Consider the following 15891-nt stretch of genomic DNA (forward strand, 5'->3'; position numbering starts at 1 on the left):
GGAAGTGTTGATTGGGTTATTTCAGCGGTCAAAAAAAAAAAAAAAATGTGGGTGTGATGTCTTTGTGTGTATTTCCATTCAATACTGCCCTCTGCCCTCCTTAGGTGATGGAGACAAAGAACATGCTTTACCTGGTCACAGAGTATGCCAAGAATGGGGAGATCTTCGGTGAGTGATCTTTTCAAAATGCATTGTCAGCACGCACAACCTTTTGTGTCCCTCCCAGCTCTGTTTCACCACATACCTTCCCCGATGCGTCGCTTTAAACAAACAAGTATCACCGTTTGAGATTGGTTGCAGCTGTCACGTGGTTTACGGACCTCGGTGGCAGTCATCCCATGATAGAAATCTGAGATCAATGTCCCGATCAAGTGTATGTCACGTGCTGCACATGTGAGTGAACGTCACTTCAAAAGGAGAGGTAGAATGAACTGATGTTGATTTAGTTTCTGCATACTTCTGCATGTCATTAAAGCTGATTAAATAAAAGGTTTCACAGCAGTAGATTACACGATGAGTGCTAAAGGTATGGTTGTTTTGCATCTGCAGACTGTAGCAGCATAAAAACACACTATTTACCCGCTGAGCCATTAGCTCTATTTGCTCTACACAAGTAACATTAAAATTGACGTATGAGAGACAGGATAGGCAAACATCGAGATGAAGCCATAAACTGATACACACACATGAACATAATACTCTGAACCTTTCTGAAAACCTCACAAATGTTGTCATTGTTTTGACCAAATTTCTCAAAAGCACAATTTTGAAAACACATCAGTAGCAAATTAGCATGTGGAAAAGATTAATCACCATTTGTAGCCTAAAGGTCTTTGCGACTCGCCGCCTGACGACTAACAATGGACTCTTCAAAGGCGCATAGATGATGTGGCCTGTAAAGGTACCAGGAATAGAAATATCTCGCACCCCCTTGACCCGAACACACGCAAAAAAAATACCCTTTTCAAACTCAACACTTGCACACCCACAGACAACAATACAACCGACAAGTGTGAAGTAGACTCTATGAATGACTGTCGGTCGAGACGACTGAACGAAACACACCCACACATTTAGTCATTTTTTCTGAATCAAGTCTGAATGGTTCGATGGTATCTATCTATAGCCCTTTGCAATATGTAACATCAGAAGGTCGCGTCGAAGGCACACGTCTGATTGAATGTTGAGGAACAGAGTTATTTTTTTCCCCTTAACTGCTATCACATGTCGCGGAAGTCGTCGCGGAAGCATTTTCGTACATATAGTCTTGGATGATGCACCGTGTTTATGCCAATGCCTAGCACAAATAAAGCCACTCAGAAGGAACATAACCAGATTTGAATCTTTGTCTGTTGAGACCAGACAAGTGTGTGCCGTGTGATATCTCTAAACCCAGCCAACGGGATATACTTGGCGACCAGAAATCAAGTAGGGTTTGTTTGTTTTTTTGCAAGGATTGCATCAACTGCAGCAGAGTTCTTTGAAAGACAAATATTTCTGGAATCATTCCAATTGTCTAATGACACCTCAGGCTAGTCAATCAAATATTTAAAGAGCTGTTTTCCAAATGTGATTACTTAGGATCACAATTTGTGAAAGACCTATTTACTGAGACCTGCAAATTTGCAACTATTATTTTTTGTTTGTACAGCGATTGTCATATGAAATTGTGACAATAATGGAGGATCCATCAATTTAATTCATCGGCTCAGTTGTAATATGAGCGACAGTTGTGACGTGTATAATGGAATGGCACCGAAAGATTGATCCGATATGAACGATATGCAAGCAGATTACGATCCGCTTATCAACCTGACCAATGAGACTGTCTGAGAATGTATGAAGCCTAATTCCAGACACAGTTGATTAGAGAGCATTACTCAACAGTCTACGTAACAAACAGTCTTTGCGTGGTGTCTTCGAGGCCAGTGTTCCACTTGTGATGTTGACTCAGCAACTGCCAGTCCCGCTCATGTGACCCACAGAGCGCTAGGAAGCAGACAGTAAGAAAAACTGAAAAGGGAAAGAAAAAAAAAAAATCAAAAATAGACGGCTTCACTGCTGCTTTGACCAAAAGAGAGAGATGGCATGTACAGCTGCCGGCGCGTTTCATTCTCACCTCGTTTGCTTGCGTCTCTCTTAGATAACCAATGACGGATAGATATTTCACATTGCACAGTCTGTATATTTCCTCTCGGATCATCGCCGGGATTTAGAAAACCATTGTGTCCCGATTCCTCTGACCCCCTTGCCCTGATTGCACAATGGAATATTGTTACGCAAGAGCCAGCGTATATGTCGTCATCCGTTGCAGCAGCGGCGCTTTGACTCAGACAACCAGATATCGAAAGTGTTTTATTACATTGGTTTGTACAATCACCAGGAGTGGAACCTTAAAGGTCCAACTAGTTGTTTGTATTTCAAAACATTTCTCCCCCCCACAATAAGGCAATTTTGAATTGAGCCGCTTATGCTGCGCTTCAAGAGATTTCAAAACATATCAAACTTGGAAATTGGGTCAAATGCAAATACAGCAGCAGTCCAGCGAGTGGAGGCTCAATAGAATAATAGGAAGAAGAATAGAATGGAGAAGCGCGTGGCGACATCCATTTGAATTTGGAAGGTGGTGGGGAAATGTAGGGCATGCATATTTAAGGAAGCACTACTGGCGTGATGAGGGGAGCGTCGAAGCTGGCAGCTCACACAGATCTCAGTCTGCCTGATGGGAAAGGAAGGAAACATTGTTGCCTTCAAAGAATTCCTATTTCTGATACACCGCCCTATTTGCATAAACTGTCAATTTGCGTTTGCTCATGAGCCCTCCGGCATATCATGGGGTCACTCGTAATAAAAAAAAATGACTGCACAAAATGTGTTTCTTGTCAATCTGCATCTCTTTTGATATTTCAGCAAAGCAATCAGCCCATTTGTCTCAATCATATATTTTATGTTACTGTACTCGAGAACATTTACAAAACTATTGTGGATTTTAAGAATAATAGTTAGCTCGGAGGGAACCTTTGAAAATGTTTTGACCTACCTACCGCAAAGGAGTCATGAGTAAAGTAATCCCACCAGCAGCTGTTTTCTCATGGACACGAGTGATTGTCACATCATCGGTGAAACTCACATTTACACACTTGACTAATTTGATTTCAAGGACGAAAGCTTATATAAATAAGGAACCAAACCGATACATCCCGTCCTGTCTGTGGAATGTCATGTGCTGTTGCATAAACAAACTATGTGTACATGGCACGCATATCTCATTTATTTGAAATCGAGACAATATTGCGAGTAGTTAATAAGTTAATAATATTCTCGCTGGGGGAAAGAAATAACTACCAGTACCAGTGCTTGCATGGGAGTGATGTAGAAAATTGTCTGCCAGCTGCGTGCAGCTTCTGTCAAGTGATCACAGATTAGATTTCAAACCAGTCAAAAGCTGAAAGACAAACAATTGTTGGACCCCAGCTACTTCAAGTATCTCGTATCGGTTATCATCACTCGGGGATCTTGCTCTGTCTGTCAGAAAAGAAATAGTTTGACCATCATCGTTTGAAAATTACACCCAGTAGAGCCCTCGCAGTGAACTGACCTTTAAAATAAATAGTATTGTTGACATAAAACAATACCTGAACCATTTCAATTTCTGGATGGGTCTCGGCTTTAATTAAGTCTTTCAAAGATTCGCTGTAATATAAAACTAACATTACATGGAATAACATCATGCTTCAATCTTACGCCTATGAACCTAAATTAGATTAATAGAGCTCTAAATATACAGTAATGAAATTTAATCGCCAGGCTAGAATAGGATTTAGATACTATAAAATTATATCTACTGACAAATCATTAATGTCTTTTAAAGTTGATGATGCTTCAATTGTAACATTAGAGTTTGAGAACAGCGCCGCCTGGATTGATGAAAATGTTCTTTTTGGATCACAAGTCGTCTCAATCCATTTATTTTCAAACCTATTGAAAGAAACGCGTCAAAACCAAACAAAAAATCTAATCATAGTTGTAGTATATTAAAACCGAGCTGAGCTCCAGCTGGCTCCGAGCCATTTGAATCGCTCCAGAAGGAATTAAGCACCGCCGTCTCTCGACACGCGGCATAGATGTGACTCGAATGTGGTCGGTCAGCTCGGCTATCGGTTACTGATGTGGAAAAAGACCGAGTGTTTTTTTTTTTTGCCCCTTGTACTTCACACCCGCAGACTCTCTCTCTCCCCTCTTTCCGACCGCGGCGTGATCCAAAGCTAGGCCAAGGATCGATCCAGCAATCTTCCCTGTAGACACACTGTTTGTCCCGTCTAAACCTCAGCAGCTGTTACGAAACTCTCTCAATTCCTCCGCCGGCTCTCTGGCATAGCTCAGCGACTGTTTCCTAATACAGCTATGAGTCACCCTTGTTCTGTTGAGTTCTTTGGCCTGGCCAACATTGGATCTGGGGATTATTCATCCTGCTTGACTTTGACTCGCTTTGGGTACTCATTTCCTACTTAACGGCCCAGTAATTAAAGATGGCTTGTTCAACTGGAGTTCAAAGTATGTGCGCTCTTTTGGAAACAAACCCTTCACACGGGGTCAGTGCTTAAACCTGACGTTGGACACGTAGTGTGCTTTTGTCCAAAACACCATGATTGATATTTTCCTGTCAAGGGAACCGGCTGAGAAAACTTTTGTATTTATTTATGCTATTCACTTCAGATATTTCAAGTGTTGTAAACAGCCTAACTATAATAGATATAGTCTTTCCTTAATCCAACACACAGTGATAATGAATCAAATATCAAAGTCAAGCAGTAAACCTCAAATTGAATCTCTGTCCTCGGGGGTTCTCCTCCCGTTGCCTAAAATTCTCCAGGGCACGTCAGGGGATTCTGTTTCCTTGCAGCCTCAAAAGACCGTGGAGGGATGACGTCCCTTTCTCTTGGACCTCCTCGACACATTCCCCTCTGCTGTGTTTCTTTTGATTAGCAACTTTACATGAAAATATTAAACGCGGCCCTGGTCACCGACTGGCATCCCGTTTGGAATGTACCAGCTACTATCTAATCAGTAGCCTTTTCTCTGATGTTAGCAATTCCTCTACCGTGCCGTGGGTGATTTAACATTCCCTCGGAGCAAGAGAAAAACAATTCTTAACGTTCTCGAGATGCTTTTATTCCGCAAGACTTTGAGGCCTTGAATAATTTGCCACTTGATGTGCGTTGCTGGCTCGTGGGAAATATTTTGCTCGACTTAAAATATTGGATGTGCATTTTCATCCAAGACATGGGTGTCAAACTCAAGGCGCCGGGTCCAGATACGGCCCACCGCATCGTTTTATGTGGCCAGTGAAGACAAATCATGCATCGACTTCATGTGTCAATAGTAAAATTAAAAATTGTCTTCACTTTTAGAAAAATAGATAAATTACTAGCATTTATTACCATTCTTTTTTTTTTTAAATTTGAACAGTTTTTACTAGTCTCTGATTCTAAATCTATTAATTTTATCAGGTGACCAAGAATTTTGTTTTAAGATCACACCAACAGACCTCTTCAAAATTTCCCGAAACTGTCAAATTGGTTTGAGATTAACTGTGAACAAATTACCATGTGATTTTGTATCACTCCAACACTCATCAAAATATTGTAAACCACTGTGATTTGAAATGATATAAATAACTTTATAACCGATCAAGGATTTCATTTATCATTTTAATCATTTGCCTCTCTACTTTTGTTGCAGACTATCTGGCTAAGCACGGCCGACTAAGTGAGATAGAGGCCAGGAGGAAGTTCTGGCAGATCTTGTCTGCAGTGGAATACTGTCACAACCGCAAAATTGTCCACCGGGATTTGAAGGCAGAAAATCTGCTGCTGGATGGCCACATGAATATTAAAATTGCAGGTATGACTATGACACACAGACAAATATTTTGACGCAATAAATTACGACAAGTCAAAAGCAATGTCTTATTTATTATTATTTATTTTTATTATAAATATTGTTATTGTGTATACTTTTTTTTTCTTTCATTGAGTGGTGTGGAGGGGGCATGGGGCAACAATTTTGTCAACATCTGTATTCCCCTGTTGGTGTGAAATCCAAAAGGTTTTGATCCATAGCCACGCAATGGCGTCAGGACTGACGCACTTTAGAAATGTCTTAACTACCTGCTCTGGCCATTCGCACTTTTGTGTCGGGAAGTGGTTGGGGGTTGCGTGTGAGATGACTGTTTGCCGGAGCAAATTCTGGAAAAGGCTATCCTTTCAAAACCGATGTGGAAAGAGTGTGAAATGCCTCCCCAGGGACACCACAGCTTCATATTTGAAACATTAAAGATGAAGGACAAAGAGAAACAATCCCAGAGGTAGGCATGATGAAATCAATGTGGACAGTTTTAGTAGTATTTATGCTAATTTAGAGTTACTGTGTTTAGAGGCAGCTAGTCAGGATGTCACTGGGTGGAACAATGGAGAGAATAGTGATGGCTGAGATAATGACTTTCTGTTAATTCTGTTTATGCTCAATAGCTTGTAGTGCCACTGAACTGTGCCGTGTTTTACTATTGTTTCAACAACACATAAGGAGCAAATTTGTTCGAGAACATCAAATTACATCAGCGGTTTGTTTATCCGCAATGTTCCGAGCCGAAAAGGTCAATTTTGACAGAAGCGTATTACTGTCATTTTACTGGCACATTGGTCCTTTTGCGTGGAGATGTTATTACCTCAATTTAAAGAGACACTTTTGACTCGCAGCCAATTGTTCACGTCACAGATGAGCTTTGAAAAACAATGAGCAGAACATTACTTGGCTAGTGATTAGGCGGAAGGGAGGGAAAAAAAAACCTCTCTGGGGAGGAGATGAGCAGCATTGTACGCCGTCTGCTTTTTACCCCGAATGCACTTTGACAAATGGAGGGATATGATCAACTGAGTGTAAATGTGGACTGCTTTGTTTTAATTGACATGAATGCAAAATTGGCAGCACGACAAAAACGGCTTATTAAAATGACAGCAAATGACGAAATACTATGAATCGTCAATATTGAGGGTGGGGGGAATCTTTTCAAACTAATTGGGACTGAATCAATGGTGCCCACGCGACTCAAACCGCCGAAGCCAGAAAGAAATTATACATTTCCTTTTTCATCCCCTCGACATGTCTTGTCAATATTGCTTATACTTCCTATTCCACACATTCCTAACATTGGCGCCAATTGAATTTTCACTGATGTCTCTTCTCTCCGGGTTAGCTATTTGAAGCTCATCCAGGTAGCGGTCAGTGAAAAAAGGTCAGGCTCAAGTAGACTGCTGAGTGGAGGGGGCATCACAGGCAGCAGGAGGGTGCCCTTCATGTTTCCACCTCAAAAAGCCTTTTTACATGCAAGGTGGGCTGTTTGAATCTGGGTAGAGAGGTGGTTGAATATCATTTGCAAAACCCAAATGACACTCAGATCTCCAGTTTCCTGGAGCTGCACTTAATTGTGAATCTTTTAAGATAGCTGCCGTCTTGCACGGCTGAGTGTTTGATGAAGTGGAATACAAAACAAATCCCGCATTTTATTTGGATCTTCACCATCTTGAATGGGTTCTTGCCCATCGCTCAACAAGATGATACTGAATCGTATTGAGTGGGTTGTTGTGTAATCATCCTAACATTGCTAATGGGCAACTCTGAAAAGATAGCCTTCTTGACAAAGGTAAATAAGACACTGTTGTTGTACAGCCTCAAGCATAACACCACCATGGTGACATATGAAATGTTTGTGCAACAGAAGCCCGACTTGAGCCATCGGGGCAAAGAGATGACTCAATCATCTATCTGTCTTTGGCACATGGAGATATCTGCAGGCACTAGTTAGCTTTAGCCACCAACAGCTAGATACTAATAGAGTATTTTTTTTAAAGCCTCATTTTGAGCAAGCACTACAATTTGGTTCATTTCACCATGCTATAATTAGGGTCAAATCAACTGTAAACATATTTCTTGAGCTTAGATGTTCTGGCATCGCGTGACGGCACCACTTAATCGCCTGGCAGCACAAACTTTGATGAGCCTTTAGCTGTACACATTTTTAGTGTGCCATCGTTAAAGCTAATATTATGCTGATGTCGTTGTGTGTGTCATACACACACAAGCGCAACTTGCCCACAGCGTGCGGCAGCGTTTTGACGTCAAACGGGCTGCTCAGTATTCCGCTCCACGAAGTGGGTCACAGCTTGTGAAGTTAAATCTGCACTGGCAATAACGCTTACACAAAAAAAATTCTTACCTGCGTCACATCACAGCAGCATCACACAGCAAGCATCATTGCTGTGGAACACCGTTTTGTAATATTGGTGGCACTTCTTATGGAGTTCTAGATGTTTACGTGAGAACTTTTGTCACCCCAATAATTATAAAAGGTTATTGGTGCCGAACAGAATTGTAGCTCATTTTGCCTCATGCTGCACAACATGTATGTCCATGTGAGTCTGCACTCGTGGACATCACCTCCCCGGCCTAATCACCGTTACTTATTCGTTTAGCTTCCCCCCCCCCCCTTTCCTGTTTATATAACTGTGTCAAATGATGGAGAAAAAAAAGCATGGGGACAAAGGTTTAAGTGAGCACCATTGTCTACGCTTGTTATCAGTGGCTGCCATAGGAATCATGGATCACATTGGTAAAAAGCAAACAATACTAGTTTATTATCCTGACCTGTAACTTTCCATACACAACCACTTCTTTTTTTTAAATCCACTACTAAACCTAAAACACTGCTCATATCTTCAGAATAAAAATGTCCTTGGTGGATAAACACCACATACATTCTATATTAATAGACAGTCTTTTTTTTTTTATTCTATTTTATTTTTCATTTAAGATGCCTCCGTATTTTTACAGCTACTACAGCTTGAACTTTGATTTTAAGACATTGCCTCAAAGTCTGTGTATTTAGTGTGTGTACGTGTAGACGCTTCCCGTGTCATGCTTTTCGGTAGATAAAATCAGACTCGTTTGCTCTCCAGGCAACCAGTCGGAGCAAAGTCTTTGATGAGCTCGTGTGATTTGAACATTCGGGGGCCCCTTTTGCTCAGGATACAAAATATTTGGCTTGTAAAGTACATGATGCAAAGCCCACTGATACTATAAAGATGTTACTACACGCCTTACTTGATTTCCTAGAAAAGTCAAGAAAAACTGAAACGTATTCATTGAATACATAGGGAGGTCATTTTCAGATGGTCTATTCGTCCCTAATTTCTGTATTAGACATCGTTTAAGTTTTTTTGTAAGATTATCCCCAATCTGATGTTTTCTTTATGCAGTCTTTAAAAAAAAAAAAAGTAAAAGTAAAATAATGAAATCTTCATTGCCGTTGGTTGTCAAAAAGAGATTCCCTTTTTTAATTTAACCAAAGACATATATTTTGACATTGTCCGTTACATGCTAATTTATTAAGTTGCATCTATCTAGAAAAACAACTCAAGAACTTGGTTTTGAGATGAAAACGCCTCCAGACTTTGACGATTAACGGGCGGTTTCGGTTTGGTTGACCACCTCTCATCAGAGACAAATGTTCTATGGCATTAATTAGACTAAACTGCCAATTGGCCATCATAAAACAATTAGTATTTCCATCAAGCAAGCACAGTTGATATCCACATAACAAAGATATACAAGAAATAGTTTTTACATACCAGTGGGAAGAAAAGAGGAGTGCAGAGCTGAGACAGAAGATGGGAGTGGAGGCCATAGTGGATGTGGTGAGGAGAGGCAGACTGCGATGGTACGGACATGTAGTGAGGAAGGACGAGAACGACTGGGTGAAGAAAGTTACGTCGTATAACGTAGAGGGAACAAGACCCAGTGGCCGACCTAAAAAGACCTGGCAGGTGACCGTGGCAGCCGACACGGAGGCACTCGGCATCAACCACGAGATGGCCATGGACCGTTCCCGGTGGAAGAAGGCCATATTGAGAACCCAGTCCAACCCAGCGGCGCCTGGAAAGCGGACTTTAAACCGATGATGATGATGATGATGAGTGGCGTCTCTGAGCTTCTTCATGAAAGCTCTTCCAATTTTGTTAGGACTTAGATCTTCCCAACTTGGATCCACTTTTATCTGAGATGTCATAACTAATAAAGCCTTGTGACATCAACTGACAATTTGAAGATGCTTACCTTTTGTCAAATCTATTCGTATAGATTATACCACAGGATAATGGAATTGAAATAATAAATTATAATTTCATGTAATCGTTCTCAACTGCACAATATTATTGTGAACTATTACAATCTAAGTCCATGTTTTGCCATCCATGAGTTGACTGCTTTCTAAATGTATCAAAGTCAGGATTTTTATCTTCTGGCAACACTTTGAAAACGATCCCACCTTTGTGTCTTTGGCAGACTTTGGATTTGGGAACTTCTTCGAGCCTGGCGAGCCTCTGGCCACGTGGTGCGGCAGCCCCCCCTACGCGGCCCCTGAGATCTTCGAGGGCCAACAGTACGAGGGTCCCCAACTGGACATCTGGGTAAGTTGTTGACAATATTCTCTGATGCTGTTGATAACTGTCCCATCCGATTTTCTATTTCAACTTGTTTTCTTTGGGTTGTCCCAGAGTATGGGTGTGGTGCTATACGTGTTAGTCTGTGGCGCCCTGCCCTTCGACGGACCCACTTTACCTGTGCTCCGACAGCGAGTCCTGGAAGGAAGGTTCCGCATCCCCTACTTCATGACTGAAGGTAGAAACCCTCCCTTGATGCAGGCAAAAACATTTATTCCCCATGTGACAGCATCACACCTTCTGATTGGTTTACCACACGCTGCACCATGTGTTAATGAAATGGATCATTTAGGTCAAGGGCGAAGAATGATAGTAAGCATTTCCATCAGCGTACTTTTTATGTCAAGGCAGCCGCGCTGTCATCGGCCATGCTAGCTGGTTAGCAAGAGATTAATTAAACACTTGATGGGCAATTGTGCCATTTTTTTTATGTTTGTGATTGGACCTTGAAACAACATGCAAAGGGGCTGGTGATGTTTGGAGAGTGTCAGGGAAACTGGCTGTTCGTAAGAAATACGAACAGTATGTTCCTCTGCTCTGTCCTTAAACCACTTGCCTGCTCTGTTGTGTTGCTCATCTCACCAGGCAGTAAACACAGTGGAGTGACAAAGTGTTTGTCCCTTAAAACTAAGAACTCCGGGGCCCACCCAAAGCAGCAACAAGCGAAATCAAGCGTTTGCAATACCGTAACTGGCGAGGAGTGTTTCACATCTCGGTGGAGAGATTTTGGCCCACTGCAAACATGGTCTGCCACCATTCTCGCTATTCCACAGCTGGATGTTGGCACACCGCAGAGGACGCGTGAGTCATGTTATCCAGGGAAACCGTCAACCCAACACCGCGTTTCTATTTGTGCATGTCAGACAGTTGTGGCTGAAATGCATCAGAAACGGGCAAAGCAGAGTATCATTAAAACTTAAGTCATTGGTCGTAATAATTAATTGTTTCTTCATGAGCATGTTATGTCCATATTTGAGGCCATTACTGCAGGGGGCTTATGAGGAGTAATTTATAGCATTTTGCCCTAAGAAATCAATTTTAAAGGAACAATTAATCTGTTCACTTCTAATGAAAAGGTCATGTAATTTCTTTTTTATACCCTTTGAGCTAAAAGCCTCACAATCCTACGATTCAAATCACATTTTCTGGTTCATAACGGCTTAACAAGGGTAACTTCTTAAACCCTAACCGATCTTATACAATAGTCTTTGAATGAAGGAAACACGAGTATAATCGCCGGTGGGTGAATATTCAAGAGATGTTCGTTATTCTTTATTGCCCTCAATTCAGTGGCTAATAGATTAGCATTGTTGTTTTACTTAGTAGCCATAAAGCCAAAGATTTGCAGTTAAAAATTCTATTCAATGACATTTTGAATTCTATTTGCATCAAGTCAAGTTTATTGGTATTGCTCTTAATGACAAGCGTCACAAAGGGCTTCACAAGCCCTTAGTTGACAATTAGCGACATCAAAATCCAAATGTACTCACTTACTCAACTCACTCCATCATTTAATTTCAGCAGGGTTATTGACAACAATAATTATGACAATGTATCGCTGCATATAAGTCCCTCTCCACATGCCTAATGGCCACTAATAAAGCGTCGCTAATGAAGTACCCGCTCCTTGATCGGAGTGGAGTGCCGTTCCCCTTGGCTTCATGCAATTCTACACCACTCGGAGGCTGTCAGTGTTAACTGGGATGCTTCTGTGCTTGAGTCATGGTGGTGGTGTAATGGCCTGGCCAGGAACGGCGTGTCAATCAGTCAGCCAGCTTCCATCCGTGTCGCCCCTGACATAGTCCACAATCTTCTCGGGGCAAGTTAGACCTTTGAGCGAACATATTCGTCTTCGGGTGTTGCTATAAACACAGCTGTGGCAACGAGGACAAACCTCCTTTAGCTTGCCGAAAATCCGACGACGATTGCTGCTAAGAATGTGTTGAGACGAACTTCTTCTCGGATCTGCACGTAACGAGGGTGAACATGTTATTCAAGAGTCTGGAAGGTTGAAAATATGGATTGTGCATTTTACAAGGTGCGTCAGACAAGTTCCAGGATTAGTGCCTTAAAAGAACTCCAAACTTTTTCCACTTTGAAGCAATCCCATTGGAGTCAAACACACTTTGCCAACCTTCTCCGCCACGCCTTGGAAGGATTCTTCAAACGAAAGATTATCGTTCGAGCTATTCCGGCAATCGCAGCGTCCTGATGATTCTCGGAAAGGGAAAATCGACTCAAATTGATTGGCTGGCAAACGCTCCCAGGTGTATTAGACCCTGCCAAAGCATATTTCAAGAGCCTCGCAGCGGTCGGTGCGAATGGCTCAGAGTGCCGCGCGGCAGCTCGGGAATGCAGTTGAGGCGTTGCAGGAGCAGGCAGGAGACCTTAATCCTGTTAAGAACCCAGCTGTGTCTGACGTCAATCTCATCCAGCCATTAACGAGAGGTCAGGAGATTTCATTTGGGCGGGAGGGAACTTGAAAGGACTGTAGACACTGCTGTCTCACAGAGGAAGAAAATGACATTTTAACGAGAATTTGTTTTCTATTCCCCTCTCTCAGACTGCGAGCATCTGATCCGCAGGATGTTAGTCCTGGATCCGTCAAAGCGTCTGTCCGTAGCGCAGATCAAAGAGCACAAGTGGATGGCGCTGGATGTTCCGGTGCAGCGGCCCGTTCTGTACCAGCAGCCCGTCTCCGCCGAAGGCCAGACGGGCGTGGGCGAGTACAGCGAGCAGGTCGTGCGCTTGATGCACAGCCTTGGCATCGACCAGCACAAGACTGTCGAGGTAATGAGGCAGATTAGAATGTTGGGCATTATTCATCGCTAATCGTTTAGGATGCAGTTAATATACACAAGTAAATAGAAATTACGTAAGATCTTTGAGTAGCTCTGTCACAAGATAGAAACACATGAGAGGTCTTTGATTTCCGAAAACCACATAATCACAGTACACACCACACGGCATTGCAAAACAGGACTCGGAATTCGGTAATGAAGGAATTTTGCTTCTGGCTTGTGTGCAACTGGGAAAAAAAAAAGGCATAACGGAGGTTATTACTGGGCCAACATGAGGGTTAACTGAAATGTTGCTAGAGGAGCAGACGCTTGGGAGAGATGGAGAACTAATACTCTAATCTTAAGTTTTGGTCACTTCTTATATCAAACTACACAAACTTCTCTGTGGGTTTTTTGTTGGCAAATCACAACATTAAATGAAGGTGAAGTCAATCCAATAATATGGCATATTCAATGTCAGGTGAGATTTTAGGAGGAACTTGACAATTTGTAAAATAAAAAAATCTTGATCAAGTGATGTCATCGAACATGTGCTGTCTGTGCTCCAGTCTCTGCAGAACAAAAGCTACAACCACTTTGCTGCCATCTACTACCTGCTGGTAGAGAGGCTCAAGGCCCACCGCTGCAGCTTCCCCGTGGAGCAGAGGCTGGATGCACGTCAGCGGCGGCCCAGCACCATCGCCGAGCAGACGGTCGCCAAGGTAGCTCATGAATAATCCATAGCCTGCGTCCTCGCTCGCCGCCATGATCAAAGTGCTCTTATTCACACCTGCATCCACTGACCACAATCATTTCTTTTCTCCAACTGTTCTTCCTCTCAGCCTTGATCTTTATCGCTCTCTTACGCATTTTTTTCTCGTCTCCTTCCTCTTCCCGACCCCCCCCCCCCCCCCCCCCCGTTCAATTGCTTGTACCGTTTGCATCCCCGTTTGTGGCATGGCCGTGCTCGGGGAGTCAACAGCTGCGATTTGGAGAAGGACTCAGTCTGCCTCTTCTCTCCGCAGTCGACGAGCGGTGCAGCTCAGGTGGGCTTGCTCCCGCAGGGGGTCCGTCTGCTGCGATCTCCTGCCGTTTCCCAAGCCGCCTCCGACGCGTTTACCTTCACCCAGCCCACGTGCACCCTGGAGCAGAACTTCATGGCTGAGGATGTCAACACGCCCAAAGTAGGTTCAGTGAGCAGCAGCAAACTCAGTTGGCTGGGACACACCGTGTCTTTGGAACTCCCGTGCTCGCGTGCATGTTCTCTAACCTCATATGACGGCCGATCGGCTTTGGTTCTGGAAAATGCCGTTATTACAGTCATTATCGTGCTGCCAAAGAATGTCCAAAAACATTATCCTGATGCGCTCCGACAGTGATTGGTTTTGATAAGCTCACTCGTTGTAAGTCACAAGTGTGTGTGTGTGTGTGTGCTTGCACGTCATGCTCCTTTGAGGGCTCCAGCATTTGCTTGCTTCGTCAACCTGCCAGAGTTCAGATGACTCGTCCTCTTATGTAAGCTCCAAGCTAGTGTACGCATCAGACAGGACAACGACCTGTCCTCCATATGCCAAAGACTCACACAGACTCAAAACACACTTTTTTTTTTCTTCTTGTTTATTTGTGCCAACTAGTGACCTTCTTCCTGCTGGCCTGTCATGAGTTGGCTTATGATTAGAGTCCCACCACCACACACACACACACACACATGTAGTTTTCATTTAGCAGTCCCCAAAATGTACTTTGCAGAACCCCCTCAACCAGTAGCTCCAACCAAATGTGATGTGTGTGTGTGTGCTAAGCAGAGCAGGGCGTGCGTGCGTGTGTGTGTCTGCGTGAATGGAGCTCGGTTATGTAAGCAGTCCTGCATGATGTGACTGACTAAATGTGTTGCCGAGCGAACACGCATGGACGGGAAGCCGCAGCGCTCAACCACCAAAGTGAATACTAAGTTTTTCCAAGCCGTTAACTCAAATGCGTTTCTTTTTTTATTTCCTTTACTTTTAATTGTTACTCTACTTTTTCTCGTCGCTTGTGTATCAGTGACTGTTTCTCGTTGTGTTTTGTGTGTGCGTGCGCGCGCGTGCGTGTGGCTGTTGAGTAACTGCATTCCAATCCAGTGCACTAGTGAAAGCAGATGGAGAACTTGAGCGAAGTTGCTGTCTCCATACCGACAGCAGGCTGTTATTGCAACAAGTCATTTGCATGCTTTTGAGTGGCTGTGGCAATGAAAACCCAGTTGCTGACTCAAGGTGGGCAATGAGGATGCAAATAAAGGTATCTTCTACATCTCTTTAAAGTTAAACGGCTGCATGCTGGACCCCCTGCCTCCCATCACTGTACTCCGCAAGTCCTCCACCTCGTCTCCTAGCAACATGATGGAGATGTCGATTGATGAGGGCATCGAGACCGAAGAGCCCGACGCGGAGGAGGACGCGCCCCACATGTCTTTGGCCTATCTGGCCGCTCGTTTCGGCCAGAGGCGACACACCCTCTCTGAGGTCACCAACCAGCCGGGAATGTCGAACCAGGGTATGATGCCTTCAGGTCTTATG

The 15891-nt window shown here is 43.3% G+C and overlaps 1 protein-coding gene and 1 long non-coding RNA gene across 3 annotated transcripts in view; one reads left to right on the forward strand and one right to left on the reverse strand.

Moving 5' to 3' along the window:
* LOC133155536 (serine/threonine-protein kinase SIK2-like) overlaps window positions 1–15891 on the forward strand; it is a 29388-nt gene that overhangs the window by 6437 nt on the left and 7060 nt on the right. The window contains exons 3-10 of the mRNA XM_061280937.1: window positions 105–168; window positions 5743–5904; window positions 10399–10523; window positions 10611–10734; window positions 13120–13346; window positions 13906–14058; window positions 14362–14520; window positions 15637–15868. Coding sequence (XP_061136921.1) covers window positions 105–168; window positions 5743–5904; window positions 10399–10523; window positions 10611–10734; window positions 13120–13346; window positions 13906–14058; window positions 14362–14520; window positions 15637–15868 — 1246 coding nt within the window. The remainder of the gene's footprint in view (window positions 1–104; window positions 169–5742; window positions 5905–10398; window positions 10524–10610; window positions 10735–13119; window positions 13347–13905; window positions 14059–14361; window positions 14521–15636; window positions 15869–15891) is intronic.
* LOC133155537 (uncharacterized) lies at window positions 137–3155 on the reverse strand. Of its 2 annotated transcripts, none has more exons than XR_009714686.1 (3): window positions 3041–3155; window positions 2120–2253; window positions 137–2013 (listed from the first exon to the last, which is right to left on the reverse strand). It is a non-coding gene; the product is annotated as an uncharacterized LOC133155537 (long non-coding RNA). The 2 variants fall into 2 exon arrangements; XR_009714687.1 differs by having other exon boundaries at window positions 3045–3130.

This window comes from Syngnathus typhle, linkage group LG6 (assembly GCF_033458585.1).
Source record: "Syngnathus typhle isolate RoL2023-S1 ecotype Sweden linkage group LG6, RoL_Styp_1.0, whole genome shotgun sequence".
Classification (NCBI taxonomy): Eukaryota; Metazoa; Chordata; class Actinopteri; order Syngnathiformes; family Syngnathidae; genus Syngnathus; species Syngnathus typhle.